This window comes from Poecile atricapillus, chromosome 14 (assembly GCF_030490865.1).
Source record: "Poecile atricapillus isolate bPoeAtr1 chromosome 14, bPoeAtr1.hap1, whole genome shotgun sequence".
Taxonomy (NCBI): domain Eukaryota; kingdom Metazoa; phylum Chordata; class Aves; order Passeriformes; family Paridae; genus Poecile; species Poecile atricapillus.
Window position 1 is genome coordinate 3,410,651 of NC_081262.1, and position 22,852 is coordinate 3,433,502.

Sequence of the window (22,852 nt, forward strand, 5' to 3'; positions counted from 1 at the left end):
GTGATGGCGGTGCGGCGGTCACATGACCGCGCGGCGGGGCAGGCCCGGTGGAGGAGCTGCCGCCGCCGCCCCGCATGGCCAACGTCGCCAAGAAGGGTGTCCTGGTCCGGCCGCGACCCGCGACGACGACGAGGACGGGCGTGCGGGTGAAACCACCCCGCTGCTCAACGGTACCGGCCCGGGTGCGGCGGGCAGCGGCCGGCAGGTGGGTACCGCCCCCGGGAGCGGGGGGCTCTGCGCCGGAGGGAGCTCGGAGAGGGTTGGGGGCCGCGGGGCGGGGCCGTGTCTGCGCCCCCCCGCACTCCCCCGGTCGCCTTTAACCGCGTTCGTTGCCCCGGGGCTGGGCGGGGACGGTCGGGGTCGCGCTCCGGGCTCCCGTGGGCTGGGAAAGCAGAACCTGTCGGGACCCGGCGGGGAGGGCCCGGGGGGAGCCACGGCCGGGGGCACTCGTGAGGGAAAATCTGAGCGTGGCACTGAGTCAGTGCCCAGCCGGGCGCCGTGCGGGGCCGGCTCCGTCCCTGCTGCAGCCCCTGGCCGCTGCTCCGCCGCCCTGGGACCGTCCCTGGCAGCAGGAGCCCTGCTCCTGCCCGCTGGGGCTGCTCTCCTCGTTCGGAGAGTCATGGGCTGGGTTAGAAGAGACCTTAAAGCTCATCTGTTCTACCCCCCGCCGTGGGCAGGGACACATTCCACTACACCGGCTTGCTCCAAGCCCTGTCCGACTTAGCTTTGAACACTTCCAGGGGCAGTACAAGCCACCACCTCTCTGGGAAACCTCTGCCAGGGCCTCAGCACCCTCATAAGGAGAATTTCCTGCTGACATCTCATCTATTCTCCTTTTGTTCAGTTTGAAGCCATTCCTCCTTGTTCTGTCTGTATCTGCCCATGAAAAATTAATTTGTACTAAATGAATTTCTGCTAAAAATGTCTTTCTGTGGGAGCCTGACATGCTGCTGCTGCTCAGATCAACAGGTAGGGCTCAGGCACAAGAGCCTCTAACACTGGATCTGCAGGCTGTCCTGTGGGATGCATGGAGCTGCACTGGCAAAAAGCAGGTCCAAGGTGGGCTGTGTTACAGAGGGAGGCCAGCTCCTTCTAACAGGTTAATTTGGGGTAATTAAGAGAGGAGAGCTTCTCTCCAGTGTATCCTCAGGCTGCCTGCCTGGCCGTCTCTCCCCCACATGCAGCTCAGTGAAGAAAACTGAGGCACTCAGCACCTGTTCCAGAGTGAAGCTGAGGGCAGGAAGGCTCTGCTGGGCTGAGGTGTGGATGGGGTGTCAGGATGGGACCATGGAGCACTCCAGTGCCAGCACCAGGTGGGACAGGCATTGCTTCCAGGTGGCATCCTTGAATTTCCTGTGCAGAGTTTCCTGGGAGACTTGAGCTTAGGGAGGAACAGTGCCAGATTCTGGCAGCTGTTAGCAGGGATGTCTCGCCCAGCACGATTCTGTGCTGCCCTGCTCCTGGGCAAGTCAGAACAGCGGGCTAATTAAAGGGAAATGCAGGGCTCGTTAGGCTGGAAGAGCTTTGTGTAGTGCTCTGGGAGCAGGGAATGGCAGCTGGAAGGAGGCAGCTGTGCCATGGCAGCTGTTCTGGGGTGAAAATGAAAGTAATCCTCCTGGGCAGTGCAACAGGACCCCACATATTTACAGCACATAGGGAATTCTGTGGGTTTGAAGGGTGTTAGAATAGGGATTAACCAGATCTAGTGGCTGGGGGTCATTAGGAAAGGTGGTTTGGAAGAAGCAGGGGCAGCTGGAGGTGGACACCCAGCCCTACCAATGTGATTTATTGCCACTGTGTCCCTTCACAGTGCAGGCAGCTCAGGTCTCAGCTGGTGGCATGGTACTGCGTGGCATTTTCCTTGGCAGGGGAGGAGAGGGAATACCCTCCTGGAGCTGCAGACCACACGTGCCCCTGGCAGTGGCAGCTGGGTTGTCACTGTAGGGCTGGAGTTGTATTTTGGTGTTGGGCAGCTGCTTCTCCCTTTGCCCCAGATGACTTTCAGTTGTGTGGGTTGAAGCAGGAAGGCAGGACAGCTTTGGCAGAGAAATAAAGAGAGGCTGGAGCTGCTTAGCTCAGGAGAGATTTAAACCTGGGTTGTGGTAATACAATAAAAATGTCCCCTAGCAGAGCTTCTTCTCTTTCTCACATGCCTGTTCAATGGAAATGAAAGTGATCTTAAGGTGACCGGAGGAAACACGGGTCTGTAGCTCCCCAGCTGACAGCTGTGAGGGACTGAGATCGAGTTCTGGTGGGCAGGAGATGAGGAGAGCCTGGATAAACATACCTGTGGCCATAGAGGGGGTGTGAGGGGTCTGTCCCTGAGGTTTCCCAGGGTGTGTGGCCAGCTGAGCTGACTAAACCTTCATCCTCTCACCAAGGCTTCCTTGAGCATATCAAGAAGTGAGAGGCAGCCTGTACCTCTGAGCATCACGCCTGCTGTGGGCCGTCCCTTTCCTGTGTTCTCCAGCCATGTGTGTTGGTTCTCAGGCTGGGGACTGGGTGGAAAATCTTAGTAAGAGCAGCCAATTTCCATCATGAAACTTTTTTTTGTTGAAGAGCCTTTCTCCTTCGCTACCATCAGAGATATGCTGTAAGATATTTGACTTTGGGATTGGTTTCATGCTCCTACTTTAAAGGCTGCCTGGAACAAGGGGTCACCATCATGAAGACCAGGCTGCTGCTGGGCAGGTTGTCCTTCTTAGCCCCTGTGTGTTTATTCTGCATCTCTGGCTGTTGCTGGTCTCGTTTTCTTTAATCTCAAGTAACAGAGTGCAAAAAAGTGGCCAGGCTGCAATCAAGAAATCTTGGTGGGAGGAGGCAGAAAAAGGGAAGTTTGAGTGCTGGGTGAGCCTTGATTCCTGGCAGATGTGCTGCAGATTGCACAGCCCAGGTTACTGGCAGAGAGGCTGATTGTCCCTGCTCTTGTGAGTCTGGAGAGCCACTGCCCTCGAGTGGTGGCAGGAGCTTCCCTCAGCATGGGAACTTCAGGAAGCTTTCTGCAGGTTGCTCAGGCCATCAGGGACTGTGGCAGTGCTTCATCCTTGTGCTGCTCCGGTGCCAAGAGAAAGGCCAGGGCAATGACAGCATTTCCCATCCTTGTGGAGGCATGGGTCGAGGAGCAGCTGTGCCCTGGGAGTGGCAGCAGGAGCCTGGAAGCAAAACCATGGCCAAGTGGTGACACCTTGGGGGAAGTATGTGTGCTTTGTCCCTTGTGATGAGCCTGGAGGTGAGGAGCCCTGTTCTCTCCTGCTGTGAAGCATTTTGGAGATGATGCTGGGCTGGTTTGAAGCCTGTCTCAGCTGTGGCTGTGTGTCAGAGGAGGGGGGTTTCAAAAGCCCTGTAGCTCATCCCCCCATTCACTGCCAGAGCTGTGACAGGGTTCTTGTGCTGGTGACACAGCCTGGAGTCTGTCACCCAGGCTGGTACGAGGGGCAGTGTTCTGCTGCCAAGAGGGCCCTGGGGGCTGGAAATCCTCTTCCCTCCCTCCCACAGCTTCTGTGGGCTCCTCCTGTGGTCTGTGCTGGGCTTTATCTCATTGATAACAGAAAGTCACGTGCTGCCAGTTTGTTACTGAGCACAGGACAGTGACAAGGGGCAGTGTCTGGGGGGAGTCTCCTCATGCTGGGTCGTGTCCTGCAGGGAGGAGCCTCACTGGCTCATCCCTGTGAAATGGGCTGTGGAGCAGAGTCAGGCCCTCCCTGTCTGAACCTGATGGTTCTCCAGAGCAATGTTTGGGGGGCACAGCTTGGTTGCTGTGCACACAGCCTGGGTTGGATCATGGAGTTAATGCATTCAGGGCATGAGTAGAAGGTGGTGGTTGAGATCTTCTGCTAAGATTTTTTTCATGTTGAGGTTGCTCTTGCTGGTCTCAGAGTGGGTGCCAACATGACAGAGGGGCATGAGCTAGGGTCTCTAGTCCAGTCCCTGTGAAGAGCAGATCTCTGAGGGACACATCCAGAGGAGCTCTGGGTAACTATTCTGCACCCTGTTTGGTCCCAAGTTCAGTGTGTCACCAGCCACAGGGTGAAGGTTTGGCTCTGATATCTAAGCAGAACTTCCCTTACAGCAGTTTATCCACTGCTTCTTGTCCCATCAATGCAAAGCTTCGAGGGAAGTCTTTGTCCCATCTGTAACTTCTTGTTTGGTGTCTGGAGATGGCATGAAGAGCTCCCTGAGAAGCACCAGCTTCTCCTTGTATATCTTGACATGTGTTCCAACCCCCAGCTCTCTTGCTGAGCTCACTTTCTGTGCCTTTTCTGTCCCAGGAAGCCCAAATTGGATGCCAAGTCCCAGGTGTGCTATTGCAGGTGCCAGATGGAGGTGTGGGATTCCTTTCCCAGACCTTCTGGCAGTGATCTTGCATCACCTGGGAGGGGGTTGACCACCTCCACCCCAGGTCTGTGCCAGTGACACCTCTTCACTCATCCACCAGGTCACTGCAAGACTTTGTCAACCAAGCTCCTTTCTGACCACTGGGACTCATCCATCCCAGGTGCAGGGCTTTGTATTTGCCTCTGTTGAATTTGGGAGCTTCCCTGCAGCCTGGTGGGGTCCCTTGGAGGAGCAGCCCTGCCTGCCAACATTCCTGCCCACTAACACTGATGATAACTTACTTTGATTCACACCAGTGCTCCAGACATCTCTTTGCAGAGCTCAGAATGGAATTAACTTTACCACCCAAATGGGCTGAGGTCTGGGTGCTCGTGTGCCACCAGCAGAGTGAGGCTCAGCGTGTCCCAGAGCCTCTCCTGGGGCAGGAGAGCTGTTAACCCATCTGTGCCCCCTGGGTTTCGGCAGCAGTGCATGTTTTTGTTTGGAGATAACCACAGCGCAGTCACACCAACATCACACGTACCCAGGATCAGCAGCTGCCTTGGCTGAGTTTGAAAACATCCCAAGGAGGGCATTGCTGAGTGAATCTTTGAGCTGTGCACAAATAACCTTTTCTCTTGGCTCCAGGCTGCCTGAATCTCTCCTTTTTCTCTTATCATTCTTGGATGCTGCTGGAAGTAGCTCTTTCCTGCCCTCCTGGCATGTGATCCCTGTGGTGGGTGAGACAGGAGCCAAGCCTCTGCTTGCAGATGCCAGAGGGGTGCCAGGACTCGGGGGAAGGATATTAGAAACATGCTGCTTGTCTAAGGAAATTCAGCTTCAGGCTTCACTGTACCTCCTTTCCCTTCATCTGCACTTGTGTCCTGCTGGTGCTTAACCCATTGGGAATTGATTGTCCTGCTGTGCCCTGGCTGCTTTTTCCACAGGGAAGGAGGGAAGAGGTTGGGGTGTCACTGGTTCAGCCCCATTTGGTCTGTCTGCAGACCCCATAGCTAACAGAAGGAGAATTTTCCAAGAAGGGCTGGTCCTGCCTGAGATCTTACACAAGGGACATGGCATGAGTGACGTTTTCCATCTCCTTGCCTTGATCTTGCCCTAGATGTGCAGCACTTAACGGGAGCCTGAAATCCTTGTGCTTCCTCAGTCCAGGTGGGATGTGTTCCTTTGCAAGGTGTCAGCTTTGTCCCTCCAGGTTTCAGGGCAAGGAATGTGTCCTTCCTCCTCCCCAGCATGATGGGGGCCTGGCTGTGACCTCAGCCTGCCAGCAGAGCAGCTGGGCACTGGGACAGGCAGCTCCTGTATCCAGCTTGTGACCCTAAGTTCCTGTCCAGGGAGGTGACAGCTCTGTGTGTGCCCAGCTCCTAGAATTCCAGAGTGGTCTGCTCTGACTGCTGAGAAAAGGGTCCACCTGGATCCTTTCCACTGGGAATGTGGAGCCATCATGGAGCAGAAACAAAGCCCAGGCTGATTTTGCCAAAGCAGTGTCTGAAAATGGCAGCGTGGAGCACTGTGGGCTGGGGCTGCTGAGGGCTAAAGGGCACCAGAGAGGGTTTGAGAAGCTGGGGCAGTACCCATCTGCAGGTCAGGGAGTGAAGGAGGATGTGGAGCAGAGGGAAAAATGGGAAAATATGTCAGGCTGCAAACACAAAGGGATATTCTTCCTCTGCAGTGACGTGCAGGGTTCCCAGCAGCTCTGGCCTGCACGTTCCAGACGGGATCGTGGGGATTAAAGTAGCGAGGGGCTCAATCTGGGACCTGCCAGCAGAGAGAGACCGACATGCCAGAGCCCTCTGTTCACCATCCCTCTTTTATCCTTCAGTTCTTTCACTGGCAGCTGGGAAGGGATAAGGCTCTGGAGGGGAGGATCTTAATGCTGAGGAGTGGTATTTGGGCTGTGCTTAGGGTCAGTGCTCGGATCCTGTGCATCCCTGTGTTTCACAACGATGGAGGGGACTGCAGCCCACCTGCTCCAGCTGGGTCCCCTTGTGGCACTGCTCAGCTGCAGCCTGAGCCCCTGCCTGCCTCATCCAGGAGACAGAGGTGCCCCAAACAGTCCAAAACCTCCCCTGCTCTGCAGCTGTGCTGCCAGTAAAGAGCCTGAGTGATCAGCAGTGAAAGGAGAACCTGCTCCCCAGAGGGAGGTGCAAATGCTGCTTGCCAGCATCACACTGGGGCCGGCTCAGAGAGACCCCAGAGTCCCCAAAGCTGTGCAGGAGCAGTGCTCCCACTTCCTCCTGTGTCTCCTGGCTGGCAGCCAGCCTGGCTGTCACTCTGGTCCCAGCTGCTCGGGGGGTGACAAACACTCTGAGGCGATGTGCTCCTCTCCTGGCTGGGAACTGCTGCTGTGGAGCAGATGGCAGAGCCAGACGTGCCCTCAGCTGTCCCTTGCCTCTGGCTGGGCCTGGCAGCCGAGGGCACGTCGTGGTGAGCTTGTGGCTGCGGAGGTGGCGCGTTGTCCGGGGGCTCTGTCCCTCCCCAGCCTCCGGGGAGCGGGGAACGTGCTGCTCGGCACAGCTTTGTCGGCTCTGTGCCGGGGGCTGCTGGTGGCCAGTCCCCAGCGAGCCGCTGCTGGCTGGCACCTCCCCAGGTGAGCTGGCTCTGCCAGATGACAGGCTGGAACAGCTCACTCAGATCCTGGTGAGCTGCTGCTGCCTCTGGTTCCCTCTGGGGTGTTGGATCCCACCTCCTCGGTGTCCTCAGGGCAGGGTGCTGCATTTTGAGGGGCTCTGGCAGCAGCAGGCAGGCTGTGAAGGCTTCCTCTGTGAAGGAGGCAGAGCACGAGTATCTCGCACCTTGCAATCCTGAGAGATTTGAAGTGCATTCAGGAATTGACCTCCTTTCCCCTTCTCTCCTCAGCTCACTCCTTCCCCCTTCCTGCGCATCGGGCAGCTGAGCAATGTGGACCTCAACGAGGACATCCATGAGCTGGTGAGTGGCACAGAGAGGGGCCCACTGTTTCTGAGACCCCTTCCCTTCTCCCAGTAACAGCTGCTGCTGTTCCCTCCTTAACTTTCTGCTTGTTCCACAAGGACTCCAGCGCTTCTTCCTGGGTGGGGTGACCTCTGTGGCATGGGCAGCTGCTGCTGCCCCAGGGGCCCCTCTGGCATCCTCAGTAAATGCCCTAATTCGGAGCTGGGAACAGCTTGCATGGTCAAAGGCGTTTGGGAAACAGAACTTGGTTTCTGCCCAAAAACATGAGTTTGCTTGAAATAGCTCCTTGCTTTTGGCCTAAGGAATTTCCTGCCAAGGTGAAAGGTTGCCCTCCACTGGAGTATGGAGTTGTTTGGATTCAGTGCCAGGTCAGCATGGCAGTGTGGTACCCAGCTGGCAAACCCTCCACCTGCTCCTGGGGAGACATCCTGCCTGGGGGTGCTTGGTAAGGGTGCACCCCTGACAGCTGGTCCAGCTGCCTGAAATCCCACACACCCACCAACTGGTGGAAAACCATCTCAGATCCCTGCCTGCCAGGCAGCTGGCACCTGCACAGTCCTCTGTGCATCTTCTGATCATCTAAAGGAGTTAAACTGACAGTTGCATGGGGATGGGAGGGCTGGACTCCAACCTGACCATCCTGAGCTGTGCATCCCATCCCACAGGAGACAGAGGTCCCTCGGCAGCGTCCCAACGAGATCCCCCACAATGAGAAGCTCCTGTCACTCAAGTACGAGGTAAGTGCCCGTCTGCCCCATCTCAGGTCTGCCCTCTGGGATGCAGCAGGTGAGGTGTGAGGGCTGAGGGCTCACAGCAGCCCAGTGAGGGTGGGTTCAGTGCAGAAGGAGTGGAATTGAGGAAGGAAAATAATAACAGGAGCAGGGTGAAGGCAACACCCCCCAACATGGGGGTGTCTGCGCCTGATAGACAATAACAGCACCTCCCTTTCCCAAACTAGAGCTTGGACTATGACAACAGTGAGAACCAGCTGTTCCTGGAGGAGGAAAGGAGGATAAACCATGCGGTGAGTCTTGCTGGGCAAATCATCTCAGGTGGGGTGGACAAGGCAAGCTGTTCCCTCTGCCTGGCTGCTGGGGAGCTTCTTTGTGCCACAGGAGGTTGTGCTTAAAGCCTAGGTTGAGCTGGGATGGGTTTATGGGCACTGTCCAGCTTGTGACAAGCTGTGAAGCCACAGTATTGCGGACCCAGCATGAGGTGGTTGGAATGGGAGCTAATCTGGCTGCATGTGGTGGCATTGCCTGGTGGTCTGGGGCAGGTCCCTGAGCAGAGGGACTTCTGGAATCATGTGAAACATCTGCCCTGGGGGCTTTGGGAACCAGTGCCACAGCAAGAGTCCTGACAGGATAGGCCTAATGAAGGCAGGCAAGCTGGAAAAGCAGCTGGGATCCCACAGAGGTACAAGAGCACTGCTTGAAATCAGTAAATTGCATCCAGGCTTGGACGGGTCAGCCAGCATTGGTGCTCCCTGGCCCTCCTCAGAGCTTCCCAGGCTTGGGACTGTGCTGGGGAGGGTGGCAGGTGTGTTGGGGTCCCCTGGATGGCAGCAGGGTGTGACTGCTGTCTGCCCCTCAGGCTTTCCGGACAGTGGAGATCAAGCGCTGGGTCATCTGCGCCATGATCGGCATCCTCACCGGCCTCGTCGCCTGCTTCATCGACATCGTGGTGGAGAACCTGGCTGGGCTCAAGTACCGGGTGGTGAAGGACAGTATCCTCACAGAGCAGTGGCTGCTGGCCAGCTGGGACCTCTGGGATCTCCTGGGAGCCGTGAGAGGGGTCGTGGGGGAAGAGGGCAGCGCTTTCTCGCCCCAGTTTGGGAGCACAGACTCTGCTGCCCAGCTGCTCTGCAGGGCTGAGCTGTGGTTGGGCATTGCCATAACAGAGGAGGCTCGTTTCAGCTGCCCTGGATGCCCTAAGTGACGGGGGCTTGGAGCAACCTTGTCTAGTGAATGGCATCCCAGAGGTTCCAGCCCCACACAGTGGGGTTGGAACTAGATGGTTTGTAAGGTTGCATCCAGCCCAAGCCATCCTGTGATTCTGTGAGATGCTGTGGTGGGAGGGATGGTACCCAAGCAATACTGGCCTTTCCCTGAGCTGCTGCCCCAGACATTGACAAGTTCACAGCCAAAGGAGGCCTCTCTTTCTCCCTGTTACTCTGGGCCACCCTGAATGCCAGTGTGGTGATGGTGGGCTCTCTGATCGTTGCTTTCATAGAGGTAAGAGTTTGAAACTGTTCTGGGCTCTTTACATGGGCAAAGAAGGGTCACATTTCCAGAAAACATGCAAAATTTTGTAAACAGTGAATGTATTTCTGCAAGTTTGGCTCCTGGCAGCATCAGCTCCTTGGTGTTGGCTCCAGCTGTGCTGTGGGGTTTCTGTGGGGCTGTCACACTGCTGGGATGTGCTGGCAGCCTGGGGCAGAGGCTGTGCCCTGGCCTTGGGCAGGGGCGCAGCTCTTCCAAGCCTTGGCCCTAGCTGAGCCTCTTTGTGTTGGGTGTACCTGAGTACCAGCAGAGACCAGTCTGGCTGGGTGCCTCAGGGACAGCCTCTGAAGGACGAGGCAGAGACTTGGAGTCCCTATGGATCGCTCTAATCCACAGTGTCTTCCTTGTGGCTTTGCCCTTGCTCTCCCTGGCCACCAAGTGTGACCTTTCTGTAGCTGTGACAGGGTGGGGGAACACCTGAGTGTCCCCAAGAACCCAGCCAGCTCCTTTCCCCTGGCACATTTGCCCTTATGAAGTGGGTGCCTCCCTCAAGCCTATCTCCAGAGCCTGTTTATAAGCTTTGGCCTCATCTCAGAGCCACCCTGAGGGTGTGTTGTGTGTGCCCTGTGCTGAGAGACAGGGGTAAGGTATCCTGAGTGTGACAGCTCTCCCTGCTCCCTGCAGCCCGTGGCAGCCGGCAGTGGCATTCCCCAGATCAAATGTTACCTCAATGGCGTGAAGATTCCACATGTTGTCCGGCTCAAGGTAGGAAGCAGGAGGTGATGGGGTGGCCTGAGCACATTGTGTCCTCCTGGAGTGCTCCCTGCCCACTTTGTGGCACAGCAGGAGCTGGCCTGAGCTCCCAGCTCCATAGCTGTTTCCCCCACACCCAGTGCCCAGAGGTTAAATCTCCTGCCCTGGAACCAGCAGCTGGCACTGGGAAGAGCAGCTTTGTGTAGATTTTTGCTCTGACCAAGAAGAAAATTGACAAGTCCTGTTGCCACAGTGGTGGGGTGGAGAGTCACAAGTTCCCTCGGGGTTGTTGGATCCTCCCATGCCTTAGGGCCCACTGGCTGTGTGTCCCCTGTGGCTGCCATGGTCCTGTTCCTCGTGCCACCCCTGTGATGTGCTGTGCCCTTCTCTGTTTTGCAGACCCTGGTGATCAAAGTCTGTGGGGTCATCCTCTCGGTGGTCGGTGGCCTGGCAGTTGGGAAGGTGATGTGTGCAAAGCGCTCTCTGACGTGTTGGTCCCTGCTGCTGGCACTTGTGTCACAGCCTGTCACCGGTCCTGTGCTGGGGGCCCTGTGGTGACTTCCCAGTGTTATTCCCTGGTGTCTGCTGGCCAAGGAGACCACGGCACTGCCAAGCTTGGGGAGCCCCTGCGGTACGTGGTGCCAGCCTGTGTGGGGCTTGGCTGAGGGCAGGAGAGCAGCAGCCTCTGTCCATCAGTGGGTTGTCCCTGCAAAGAGATGGGGAAGACTTGGGTGCCCCATTGGGACCTCTCTGGTTTGCTGGGATTGAAGGCAGGCAAGGGAAACACTTGTTTCCTCTGCTGGTGGGAGCAGAAGGTGGGCAAGGGAGGGACATGCTAGAATAAGGATTTCATAAAACCATGGAATGGTTTGGGTTGGATCCTGAAGATCATCTCATTCCAAACCCCTGCCATGGGCAGAAACACCTTCCACTAGACCAGGTTGCTCAGAGTTCTTTCCAACCTGGTCTTGAGCACTTCTGGGATGGGAATGGGGAAGATGTCAAGGTCTGTATTTCCCTGAGGGAAATACTCCCATCCAGCTTCAGGACTGCAAGCTGGTGAGCAGCATTCAGCCATCCCTGTTCTTCCTTCCCTGATCTGACTCTGCTCTCTGGCCCCTAGGAAGGACCCATGATTCACTCTGGATCCGTGATTGCTGCCGGGATCTCCCAGGGAAGATCCACATCGTTAAAGCGAGACTTCAAGGTTGGTGTCGAGGTCTGAGGGGTTGTGCTGGAGGAGCCCCTCTGTGCCAGACCAGGCTGTTCCCACTGCTGGCTTGGTATCATCCATGTCATCTCCTGTGTCTCACCTAAACTCAAGCCTGTGGCCAGCCCTAAGGCTGCCTTCACTCCTGTTTCAGATCTTCGAGTACTTCCGCAGAGACACAGAGAAGAGGGACTTTGTGTCGGCTGGAGCTGCCGCCGGTGTCTCGGCTGCATTCGGTGCCCCCGTGGGTGTGTGTCTTGGCTCTCTGGCACTGAGAACATGGATTTCAGGAGGTTGCTCCCACTTGTTTGGCAGCAGCTGTTGGGATCTGTGTAGGGCACTGCAGGGGCCTTCCAAGTTTTCCTGCTGTGAAAGTGTTGGCCCTGCCCAAGGCCAAAGGGCTCATCTGCCTCAGATCCCAAATGTTGCCTCCCTGGGATGGAGAATGACAGTGGGGGGCTTTGCTGTGATCAGTGCATCACTGATGGCTTGGTGGGCTTGCCTGTGAGAGCGTCTGGGTGGTGTGGGCACATGGCCTGGGGTGAATCTTGGGTGCTCAGCTGGTGCTGTAGGCAAGGGGCCGTGGCACCTGCCCCTTGTGAAGCTGTTGTGTCTTGTGTTTGCAGGGGGTGTCCTGTTCAGCTTGGAGGAAGGGGCATCCTTCTGGAACCAGTTCCTGACATGGAGAATCGTAAGTGCTGGAAAGCAGTGGAGAGCTGCTGGTTCTGGTGTGAGGCATTGCCTTTTCCCTGTGCCCTGCAGCCCCAGGCCTCCTGACACCCCTGCTCCAGCCAGGACCCATGGGTAAACCATCCCAGGGAACAGCATCCCAGCTCCCCCCCTGTGCCCTGCTCCTCAGGGGCTGAATTTGGGCCTGGCTGAGCTCCATTTTGCTGCCAGCCTCTTTCCAAAGGAGCTGCTTTGGGCTATGCCCCAGGACAACAGAGAGGCAAAAGGAGAAGTGAGACCCTGGTCAGCGTAAGCTGCCCAAAGTGCTGCCACAGGGATTGTGGCCTCCTGTCCCCACCACACCAGGGACACCAAGCCCTGCCCAAGGGCCTTGGGGGTGGTTTGGGGTAGTGCACAGGGCATGTGGTGAGGAAATGGGGCTGGAGGCATGGGTAGTGACTCTGGGCTGCATCTCCTTCCAGTTCTTTGCTTCCATGATTTCCACCTTCACGCTGAACTCTGTCCTGAGCGTTTACCATGGCAATGCCTGGGATCTCTCCAGCCCTGGGCTTATCAACTTTGGCAGATTTGATAGCGAGGTAGGCACAGGTATTCCCCACGTGGGGCTCTGGTGGGGGGTTGGAAACAGCCCTTAGCAGATTTGGGGACATCAGTTTTTCTGTAACCTCACCCAGGGGCTGAGGCAGGCTCTGTCTTAGCAGGCTGTGGGGTCTGGCCAGATCTCAGCTCCACCAGCCCCAGCAGAAGGAATTTCTGGAGGCTGTGGGCTGTTCAGGGGAGACTTTGGGGAAGATCTGGAAACCTTGTGCCAATGTGGAGTGGTGCTGTCCCAGCAGTCTGTGACTGACTGTGGGACTGCAGATGGGCCAGAAGATCTGAAACCCACTTCTTTCTTGCTTGCAGAAAATGGGATACACAATCCAGGAAATTCCTATCTTCATCTTTATGGGAGTAGTTGGTAAGAGAATGCTGCTGTTTCAATTTGATTAGTCTGAATAATTTCCTCTGCTCTCTGTCTGCGTCTATAAAGCTCTGGCATCCAGTTTCCTGGGGAAAATGGGGAATCCATTAAATTCTGGAGCAGAGACTACTTGTGGGCCTTATGCAGGGATGAGAGCTGGACCCTGGCCCAGCCCTAGTAGCAAATCAAGCCTCTTTAACCCATGTTGAGTGGGGTCAGTGTGTTGCAGTCCTGCTGCCATGTGAGCTGCCCATATCCCCATGGATTTGGCCTGTCCTTTGCCTGCCTGGTGCCAGCACTGTGATATTGGCCCCTGGCTACCTGCTGCTGGTGCCAGGCTCCTCGTGGTGCCAGGTCCTGGCTGGCTGCAGGGGCAGCATCCACAAGTCCCAGGGCTGGTCACTCTGGATGGGTTGTGGATCATCTCCAGAGGTCCCTTGTGTTGTGGGCAGCCTGGGCCCTGTGTGCTGAGCTTTTCCTCTCTCCCATTGGCAGGAGGGATCCTTGGAGCCCTGTTCAATGCCCTCAATTACTGGTTGACGATGTTCCGGATCAGGTAAGAGCTCCCAGGTGATAATGAAGGGGATTGATGTGGGTTGGCTGGTGCCTTCTGCCTTCCCTCAAAGGGGCATTCCCAGATGGAGCAAGGCTGTAATCTCTCACTTAATGTGAGCAACAGCAGTTCCTGAAAGATGGCACATGCCTCTGACTGCCTTTGGCCGAGGCTGTGACCTACAGCATCCCAGCACTGCTCTGACCCTGACAAGTATTTCCCTCCAGTGACTCGAGGGCTCAGAGAGGTGCAGACAGTGCAGACCTGACTGTCACCTGCTCTGAAAGGACTAAAAGAAGGGAGACAGCTGCTAAAGCAAACTGAGACCAATCTGCCCCAGGCAATACCTGTTACCAGCTTTTCAAGCAGCAGGACAGCCTGGCAGGGTCTGGGCAAGGAGCAGAGGCAGCCAGACTGATGTGACATGCCCAGCCAGGCTGGGGCTGATGCTGCCCACACCCCTGGGTGCCACCTTTGCTCCTCTGTTCTCTTCACAGGTACATCCACCGGCCCTGCCTCCAGGTGGTTGAGGCCATGCTGGTGGCAGCAGTGACAGCGACCGTGGGATTTGTCATGATTTACTGCTCAAGAGATTGCCAGCCCATCCAGGGGAGCTCTGTGGCATATCCCCTGCAGGTAGGACATGCTGCAGAACAGCATTCAGGGTGGGGGGCTCAGCAGAGAGACAAAACCCTGCTGGGTTTGGGGCACTGGACCTTGCAGCTGATGCCCTCCAGTGCAAGCAGAGCTGGAGACCCAAGGATGCTGTAGGTGTCCTCCCTGTCCAGAGCTGCCTCTTCACTGGCACAGGACCCCCAGCCTTCCCTGCCACTTCCAGCTCTTTCTTATCTTGCCTTTTCAGCTTTTCTGTGCTGATGGAGAGTACAACTCCATGGCCACTGCCTTCTTCAACACACCCGAGAAGAGCGTCGTCAACCTCTTCCATGACCCTCCAGGTGAGTGCACCCAGCAGTGAGGCATTGAACGTGAGCAGAAAGGGTCCATGTGTTCCTTGACCGCTCCTGGGGCAAGGCAGAGGATGATCAGCCCATGAGGGCTTCACAAAACACTGCGCTACAGTGGTGGAAGGAGGAGGGATGGGTGCTGTGCCTGGTGGCACCTGTGAGCTTGGCCAAAGGGCTGTGGTGTTGGGAGGCTGTGGGGCCAAGGACTTGGTTTTGTTCGTGCACATTTGCAGGCTGTGTTGCTTCTGAGTTGTGTGAGAGTGTGTCTGACCCTTGCTGTCTGTCTGAAGTCTGTTCTGGAAATGTTGCTGGGATGTTTTCTTAATTAGCAGGGCTGCTTGCCCTATAATGACTTTACCTTCTGGGCAGGTTGTGGAGGTGGATTTTGGGATTTGGATTTGCTTGAGAAATGCAATTTGGTTCCAAGGTTCTAGCTCCATTTTCCTTGGGTCTGCTGTAACCCCAGTGTCTCCTCTGCCTGTTGTGGAGTCTGAGTTCTGTGCCCAGTTGCACGTGGGTGGGGAACAGAGAGATCCTCAGCCCAGAGGGTGCAGCTTGGCCACCTGCAGCCAAGAGATGACCATCCTGTGTCTTGGGGCTGCTCCCTGCAGTGCTGGGTCCTCCCTGGCTCAAGGCTTCTGTCTGAAGGAGAGGTTGCTGAGTACTTGTTTAAACTAGACTGGGCTGCTCAGCTATCCCAAAATAGCACTTGGCTGGGTTGTGGGGTCAGCAGGGTCTCGCTGGGATGGCACAGCCTGTGCTGTGGGGCAGCATGGCACTGGCTGGAGCAGCTGTGGGAGCTTCAAGATGGGAGGGAGTTTGCAGGACCTGCCCTGCTCAGTTGATCCCAAAGCTGGCAGTGGGACCTCTGTCCTCCCAGCCTTGTCTTTCAGCCCTGGCAGTCCCTCCCTTGGGGCTTTGAAGTTCATCATGGGAGTCTGGGAACCACAGTGCTGGGAGGGGACGAGTCACGAGATGGAGGAATGGGATGTGAGGGCTTGGGATATGGCACTGGCTGGGTGGGGGGTGCTGGAGGGGACAGAAATAGCCTGAAGAGCCAGTTTGAAAGGGCTGTTCTGCCAGGGCAGGAGGTAGAGCCCAAGAAGAGGTGCTCTCACTGCTGGGAGTGTGTCGTGGTGCTGCTGCTGCCTGATCCGTGGCCCCAGCCCATCACAGTGTCCCCTGGGCTGTGGGATCAGCACTGAATCTCTTCTGTCCCCATGCCAGGTTCCTACAACCCCATGACTCTGGGCATGTTCACACTGATGTATTTCTTCCTGGCCTGCTGGACCTACGGCCTGACAGTGTCTGCAGGGGTCTTCATCCCCTCCCTGCTGATCGGGGCAGCCTGGGGGAGGCTCTTCGGCATCTCCCTGTCCTACCTGACCAAGGGCTCGGTGAGTCCTGCCCGGGCAGCCCTGGCACCCTGGGGCTGGTGGCATGTTCAGACAGCGTGCCTGGAGCTGGCTGAGAGCGCTGAAGGGGGCTGGCTCCTCTCTTCTCTTCATGAGCTGGGTCTGGGCCTCCCCACGTCCCAGTGGAGCCCTGACAGCAGCTGGGTTGTTAATGCAGCCTCAGGCACCTCTCCCCACTTTGGAGGGGGCTCTGGGGGCCAAGACTCTGCTGACTATCTCTGAATGCCCTGGAGCCAGCAGGTGACTTGGCTCCTTCTCTCTCCTGTGCTCAGATCTGGGCTGATCCTGGGAAGTACGCCCTGATGGGAGCTGCTGCACAGTTGGGTGAGTTCCCCATGGCACGGTGGTGGTTGGGGTGAAGATGTCATGGGAAAAAGCATTCCCTGCTTCCCTGACAGTTTCCTTCCCAGCTGAAGCCCAGCCTGGCTGTCAGCCTCCTCATCTTCCTCATGACCCTGCCAAGCACAGGCAGTGCTGGGACACCGGTGAGGGCTGGGCTCACCCAGGGCACCTCTGGGCAGGCAGATCACTGAGAGATTCAGGGCCCTCAGGTGTTCTATATGCCCTCACTCTGTGTTTCCTTGCCCTTCCAAACTCCCAACCTCCCTGGGTGCCTCTGGCAGGTGGGATAGTGCGGATGACGCTGAGTCTCACAGTCATCATGATGGAGGCAACAGGCAACGTCACCTATGGCTTCCCCATCATGCTGGTGCTGATGACAGCAAAGATTGTGGGAGATTACTTTGTGGAGGTGAGGGCTGGTGTGCTCCCCAGGACTGTGGGTCAGGGCTGGTGGTGCTGGGGGGCAGTGGGGGGCCAGGACAGGCATGTGCTTGCTCTGAGGGATGAGCTGCTGCCTGGCTGTGCCCCTTGGCACCTCACCAGGCTTCTCCTGATGGCTTGACTCCTGTTGTAGGGACTGTATGACATGCACATCCAGCTGCAGAGCGTCCCCTTCCTGCACTGGGAGGCCCCAGTGACATCCCACTCCCTCACAGCCAGGTAGGTGGGCTGGGTATTGCTGTGGCAGCAGCCTTTGAACCACACTCTTGGCCTGAGCTGGGAGCAGAGGTGACCTTTTGGTTACAGGAGCCTGCTGTCCCCTGCTACCACAGCCCAGCTTCTTCCCCAGCAGGGATGTGATCTGCAGTGTCTTCCTTCCTCTCTCCCTGGCAGCTTCTGGGGACAGAGGAGGCATCAGCACTGAGGAATTGTGTGTTTTGGGGGGGATATTTAGGGTGTGAGGGTGGGGAGGCCCTGGTACAGGGTGCCCAGAGAAGCTGTGGCTGCCCTTGGATCCCTGGAACTGTCCAAGGCCAGGCTGGGTGGGGCTTGGAACAACCTGGTCTAGTGGAAGGTATCCCTGCCTATGGAAAGGGTTTGGAATGAGATGAGCTTACAGGTCCCTTCCCACCCAACCCATGTGTGATTGCACTATTCAGTGTGTGCTGCCATGGGGCTGTGTTTCACCCAGAGCTTTCCCTGCAGGGAGGTGATGAGCACTCCTGTCACCTGCCTGCGCAGGATCGAGCGCGTGGGCACCGTCGTGGACATCCTCAGTGACACCTCCTCCAACCACAACGGCTTCCCTGTGGTGGAGAGCAACCCTGACACCACACAGGTCGGCTGGGTGGCCCTGGGGAGGGGGATGCAGCTGGGGTGGCCACACAAGGGACCCTCACAGCGGGACCCTTACACACGGTGCCCTGTTGCAGGTTGCCGGGCTGCGGGGTCTGATCCTGCGTTCCCAGCTCATCGTCCTGCTGAAGCACAAGGTGGGTGATGCTGCCTGGAGACTGGGTTGTGGCTGCTGTTCCAGTCCTGTCTCAGGCCCCTTGCTGCCTGCCTTGCTCAGGAGGAGCTGGCACAGGGTCCCTGTCATCTCCCTCAGCTCACCCAGGGGGATGGTGGGTGCTGCCATTCGGTGGTGGGGTCACCCCAGCGTCATCCTTCACACCCCTGGGCTCACAAACCCCGAGTGAGAGGGAAACAGGGAAACAGGCTGTGCTTCTGCAGATGGTTCATCTGTCCCACACTTCTGCCCTTTCCCCTCCCTGGCCCTGTGCATTGTCTTGGTGCCGGTGAGCTCTGTGGGGATAGTCCCCAACCATCTCTTTCCTCCCAAGGTTTTTGTGGAAAGGGCCAACCTGAACCTGGTGCAGCGGCGGCTGAAGCTGAAGGATTTTCGGGATGCCTACCCCCGCTTCCCCCCCATCCAGTCCATTCACGTTTCCCAGGACGAGCGCGAGTGCATGATTGACCTCAGCGAGTTCATGAACCCCTCGCCCTACACCGTGCCCCAGGTAACAGCCAGGGACCCCTCTGCACAGCTCCCCAGGGACCAGGGTGGGCAGTGGGGGCTGGCTGGGGGTGCTGCAGCTCCCCCATTCCCGTTCTGCCTTGCAGGAGGCGTCTCTGCCGCGGGTGTTCAAGCTCTTCCGAGCCCTGGGCCTGCGGCACTTGGTGGTCGTGGACAATCGTAATGAGGTGAGTCTGGGCTCCTCCAGGGGACAGGGACACGTTGTCCCCCAGCTCTGTGTGCCCACATCAGGCTGTAACCTGTCCCTTTCCTGGCAGGTGGTGGGAATGGTGACCCGCAAGGACCTCGCCAGGTACCGGCTGGGGAAGGAGGGCCTGGAGGAGCTCTCGCTGGCACAGACGTGAGGCAGTGAGGCCCAGCAGAGATGTGCCCCGGCCCCTTGGAGCTGGGGACCCCCTTTTGCAGGAGGTGGGGAGAGGACTGGGCCAGTCCATGCAGGTGTCACGGTGCCTGGAGCACTGGCATGGCCGTGCTGCCCCGGCCCTCCTGCCTGTTGCTGCCTTCCCACGTCTACTGCCTCCTCTTGTCACCCCTTGCTCTGCTTCCCTGAGGGATCAAAATTCACCCTTGGCTCTGTTAGCTCCTGGAATAGGCTCTCCTCGAAGGTTGGGTGAAGGCTAGAGTGTTCCATGAGGAGCAGGACTGCCCTACTGAGCTGGGCACATTCCTCTGACACCGCACGTGGCCTCTGTTGCCTCATCCATGCAGTCTGGGCTGTCTGGGACTTAGCCCTGCCCCAGCTTCGGCTGCAGGGCCTGTGAGAGGAGCAGAGGGGACTCGATGGGGCTCCCTCCTGCCCCCAGACCCCCATTCCCTGCTGCCCTGTGGTCCTGCCTGCTGGGTTGGGCTGAGCTCTGGGGTTGCCTCCCTGCTCCTTGGGACTGAGGAGAGGGACGTGCCCTGCTTGGCTGTGCAATAAAAGGGCTCCCCTGGTTCTGCAGCTACTGCCTCTGGCTCTTTCTTGGCTCCTTCAGCCACTCTGACCCCGACCCATGTGTGGGGAGACAGCCCTGGGGTTTGGGGCAGGGATGGGGAGGGGAGAGCTGCCTGTGCTGGGGCAATGTTGGTCCTGCAGCCTGTGCCCTTCTGCCACTCCTGCTGTCATCCCACCACTGCTGCTCCTGTACTGGGATCCAGAGTCAGTCCTGGGGCATGTTCTGGCCCTTTCCAGCAGCCTGGGGCCTTCCAGGCTCCCCAGACTCCTCCACCACCAGTCCTGGATTTGGCTGAGGGTGGGAGCAAAGCCAGCCCTGGCACTTCACTTCTTCCATCTGCCCCCATCCTTGTTCCTCTCCTTGGCCTTGCCCTGCCCCCTGCCCTGGGACTGCCCCTTCCTCACTTGGAGATAGGCAACCTGGTGCCTGGAGAGGCTTTTGACTGCGGGATCTGTGCTGAAATAAAGTCTGTTTGTACTTTGATTGTTGTGCTGTCTGCTTCTTGCTTCCCATCTTCCCTTGAGGCCACTGTCCAGGCTCAGGTGTCCCCTTGGGGCTGAACTGATCCCTGTCCCCCCCCTCCTGCTGCTGGAAGGGCACAGGCTGGGGGGTGTGGGGAGCTGCATCCTGGGTGCTGCCCCCCAGCAGGGCTCAAGGCAGGGGCTGGCTGCCCCTTCCCTGGTTCTTTTCCCTTTCAACACCAGCACAAAGCCACCACAAAGCAGAGGATGCCTCAGCTGGGCCCTGGTAACAGCCAGGTCTGGCCGTGGGGAAGAGCCAGCCCTGCTCTCCTGTGTGGGTCCGGATCCCTGGCCGTGCCCTGGGGCAGGGGAGCTGTGGAGCACAGTGGGTGCCCCGGGCAGTGCTGGGTCCCCCCTGCGTGCTGACAGCCGGGTTCTTTGTGAGGCCCCGCTCGCCCTTTGCCCTGGCGCGGCCGAGATAAGGGGATGGGATCCAGCGACTTGGGGCGCAGAGTAAACACGGGCTGCTGGCTCCTGCCGCCACCGCGCTTCCCTCCTCTTCCCTCTGCTTTAGGGGCAGCCCCCGAGGGTCATGCCAAGCCGTGCCCCTTTGTGTCTGGCAGCAGGGACACCACGGTGGCGGGTGGCAAAGGACACCGCACACGCTGGTGCCTGGCGGGAGTCATTTATTCACTCGTCCCGTCACCAGCTTTGACCCGGCAGCTCCGAGTGCCCCGGCGCTGGCACTGGGGCCACCAGGTTTATCATTAACTGGGTGGCACGTGGCGGGACCGGGGCCACAGTGGGGTCACAGCCCAGCAAAGGGCTCTGCCTCCAGCCCCGGGCGACCCGGCAGCTCCCGCCCAGCCCCTGGCAGCTCTGGCCCTGGCTCCACTGTCCAGTTGGCCAGGAGGTCGCTGAAGTCAGGGGTGCCAGTGTGGAGGAGGCTGGCGGGGCCTGGCCCCGGCTCCTTCCAGAAGGAGGGTGGCAGCTTCCTGCGGTGCATGGGGGTGATGTGGCCGTACTTCCTCTCCAGCCGCTGCGTCCTGCCGCCGGCCACCCGGGCGGGCAGGCACCGGTGCACGCCGTACTCAAAGAGCTCGGCCAGCGGCCCCAGCCTGTGCGTGGCCCCCGGGCTGGCCCGCGGGGCCACGGCCTCGGGCACAGCCTCAGCGCTCTGGGGTGAGCCGCAGTCCGCGGGCACGGGGTGGCTGCTGGCCTCCTCCCGGCCCCGCCGCCCGAAGTAGCGCTGGATGTCACAGCTGATGAGCTCCGAAAACTTGAGGAGACGTAGGGTGGTCTCGGCAGTGCTGGAGACACTGGCCAGCTCCGGCCTCACGCTCTCCTCCACTGCTTCCACATCCTCCTCTTCCTCCTCTTCTTCCTCCTCCTCCTCCTCCTCGGAGAGGTCGGGGAAGTCGGGCTCAGGGTGCGTGGGCAGCAGGAGGCCGTGAGGGAAGGGCGAGGGCAGCCGCAGCTCGGCCAGGGGCTGGATGACACCCGCAGCCATGTCAGCGCTCAGAGGCACCCCCAGGACTCACCCTGTGGGCAGGGACAGCGGGGTCAGGGTGACACACCTGGCACCTCCCAGCAGCCCTGACAGGGCAGGGGACCCTGTTGTGCCACACCATGGCTAAGGTGGGGCTGCAGGGCAGCAGGGATGTGCCCCACAAGTAATGGGGTGTGGGAGGTGGGGCATCGGGGATGTCCCCACCAAGCTATGGTAAAGAGGGCAGTGGGGGTATCCACCTGGGACATCCCCACTCAGCCCTGGGACAGCAGGCAGCAGGGGTGTCCCCACCAAAATATGGGATATGGGGCAGCAGGAGCATAACCTTGAGCCATGGGACATGGAGCAGCAGAAATGCCATTCCCCTACAAGCAACAGGACATGGGACAGTGGGGATGTTCTAACTGAACCGTGGGACATCAAGCAACAGGGATGTCCCCATCAAGCCATGGGGTGTGGGACAATGGGAATGTCCCCAAGTCATAGGACATGGGGCAGCAGGGACGTTTGCACTGATCCATGGGACGTGGATGTCCACACCAGGCCATGGGATGCAGGACAGTGAGGGCGTGATCCAGAACTGTGGGGCAGAGGGATGTTCCCCTTCAGCCCGGGGCTCTGCATGGAGGTGAATGGGCTCAGCACCCACCCTGCCCCTCTGGGCTCAGTGCCACAGGGCCCCATGCCCTGCCCACACAATGGCCTCTTGGGTTTCCCTGCAACAGAGTGAACTCACCGTGTCCCTGCCCTGCCCTGCTGGCCTCTGGCCACAGCTGGGGTTCGCTGAGCCAGATGTGGCCCCTTTGTAGCTCATGCTACCTGTGCTGAAGTGTCCCCAGCCCTGCCTCGCTGCAGGACACCCCTGGCCATGCTGAGAGGGTCCCCAGACCTGGGTAACCAGACCTGCTCCTACCACACCAAGCGTGGTGCCAGGACCTGCTCCCAGCCTAAAATTGTCCTTGCCATCTCCATGTCCCTCTTTGTGCCACCCCCACCGCGGTAGCCCCGGTGCTGCCTCCGTTCTGCCGCAGGCTGGGTTATGGGGGCTCAGCCTGACGAGGCAGCACACATCTCTGAGCTGTGGGGGGAGAGGAGCAGGACCACCACAGCCTGTCCCACCGCCACCCTCAGCCAGAGAAACCCCTGGGCCAGGAGGGCATCGCCCGGGCCGCGGTTCCGCACTCACCTTGGCGCTGCTGCCTGGCCATGCATAGGCTCCCGCGCCGCTCCCCCTGCCCGTCCCTCCACCTGGGCCTGAAGTATTTATAGCGGAGCAGCGAGCTGACGGCTGGCAAATATTTGGTAGCCGTATTGTAATAGTAGACTCGGTAAACAGAGCTGGGGTTTGCTTTAGCACCCAGCAACGGGAGAGCGGCTCGGGGAGGGACGCGGGGACGGAAGGCAGGGCTCACCTTAATGGTTCACTAGCCAGGGGATTTTCAAGTGTTGTCCCTGTAAATTCACCTATTAAATCGGCAGCCCCAGCTGCCAAACTGCCCTCACACTTGTGCCGAGGGCTCTTATCTCCCTGCTGATTGGAGGCGAAATCAAGCTTTGTCAAATAGGCGTAAAATTAAATTTCATGCTATTT

The 22,852-nt window shown here is 58.4% G+C and overlaps 2 protein-coding genes across 2 annotated transcripts; one reads left to right on the forward strand and one right to left on the reverse strand.

Moving 5' to 3' along the window:
* The first annotated feature begins 74 nt into the window (after positions 1-74).
* Positions 75-19,773, forward strand: CLCN7 (chloride voltage-gated channel 7). The gene is given in 27 exon segments (XM_058849870.1): positions 75-95; positions 97-117; positions 119-205; positions 7,192-7,263; positions 7,932-8,003; positions 8,225-8,290; positions 8,860-8,992; positions 9,391-9,500; positions 10,173-10,253; positions 10,641-10,703; positions 11,365-11,448; positions 11,606-11,699; positions 12,078-12,142; positions 12,603-12,719; positions 13,045-13,099; positions 13,598-13,658; positions 14,153-14,291; positions 14,518-14,611; positions 15,848-16,017; positions 16,308-16,359; positions 16,659-16,786; positions 16,952-17,037; positions 17,524-17,656; positions 17,751-17,810; positions 18,162-18,338; positions 18,442-18,522; positions 18,613-19,773. Coding segments are annotated over 27 exon segments (2,409 nt in total). The 3' UTR covers positions 18,700-19,773.
* Positions 19,774-20,426: 653 nt separating this feature from the next.
* On the reverse strand, positions 20,427-22,675 carry PERCC1 (proline and glutamate rich with coiled coil 1). The gene is made up of 2 exons (XM_058849704.1): positions 22,448-22,675; positions 20,427-21,293 (listed from the first exon to the last, which is right to left on the reverse strand). Exon 2 carries the CDS (start codon positions 21,259-21,261, stop codon positions 20,560-20,562), a length of 702 nt encoding a protein of 233 aa, XP_058705687.1. The 5' UTR covers positions 21,262-21,293; positions 22,448-22,675; the 3' UTR covers positions 20,427-20,559.
* Positions 22,676-22,852: the final 177 nt, after the last annotated feature.

Coding starts and splice junctions, on each gene's coding strand:
- PERCC1 (XM_058849704.1), bottom strand. CDS start 21,261: ATGGCTGCGGGTGTCATCCAGCCCCTGGCCGAGCTGCGGCTGCCCTCG.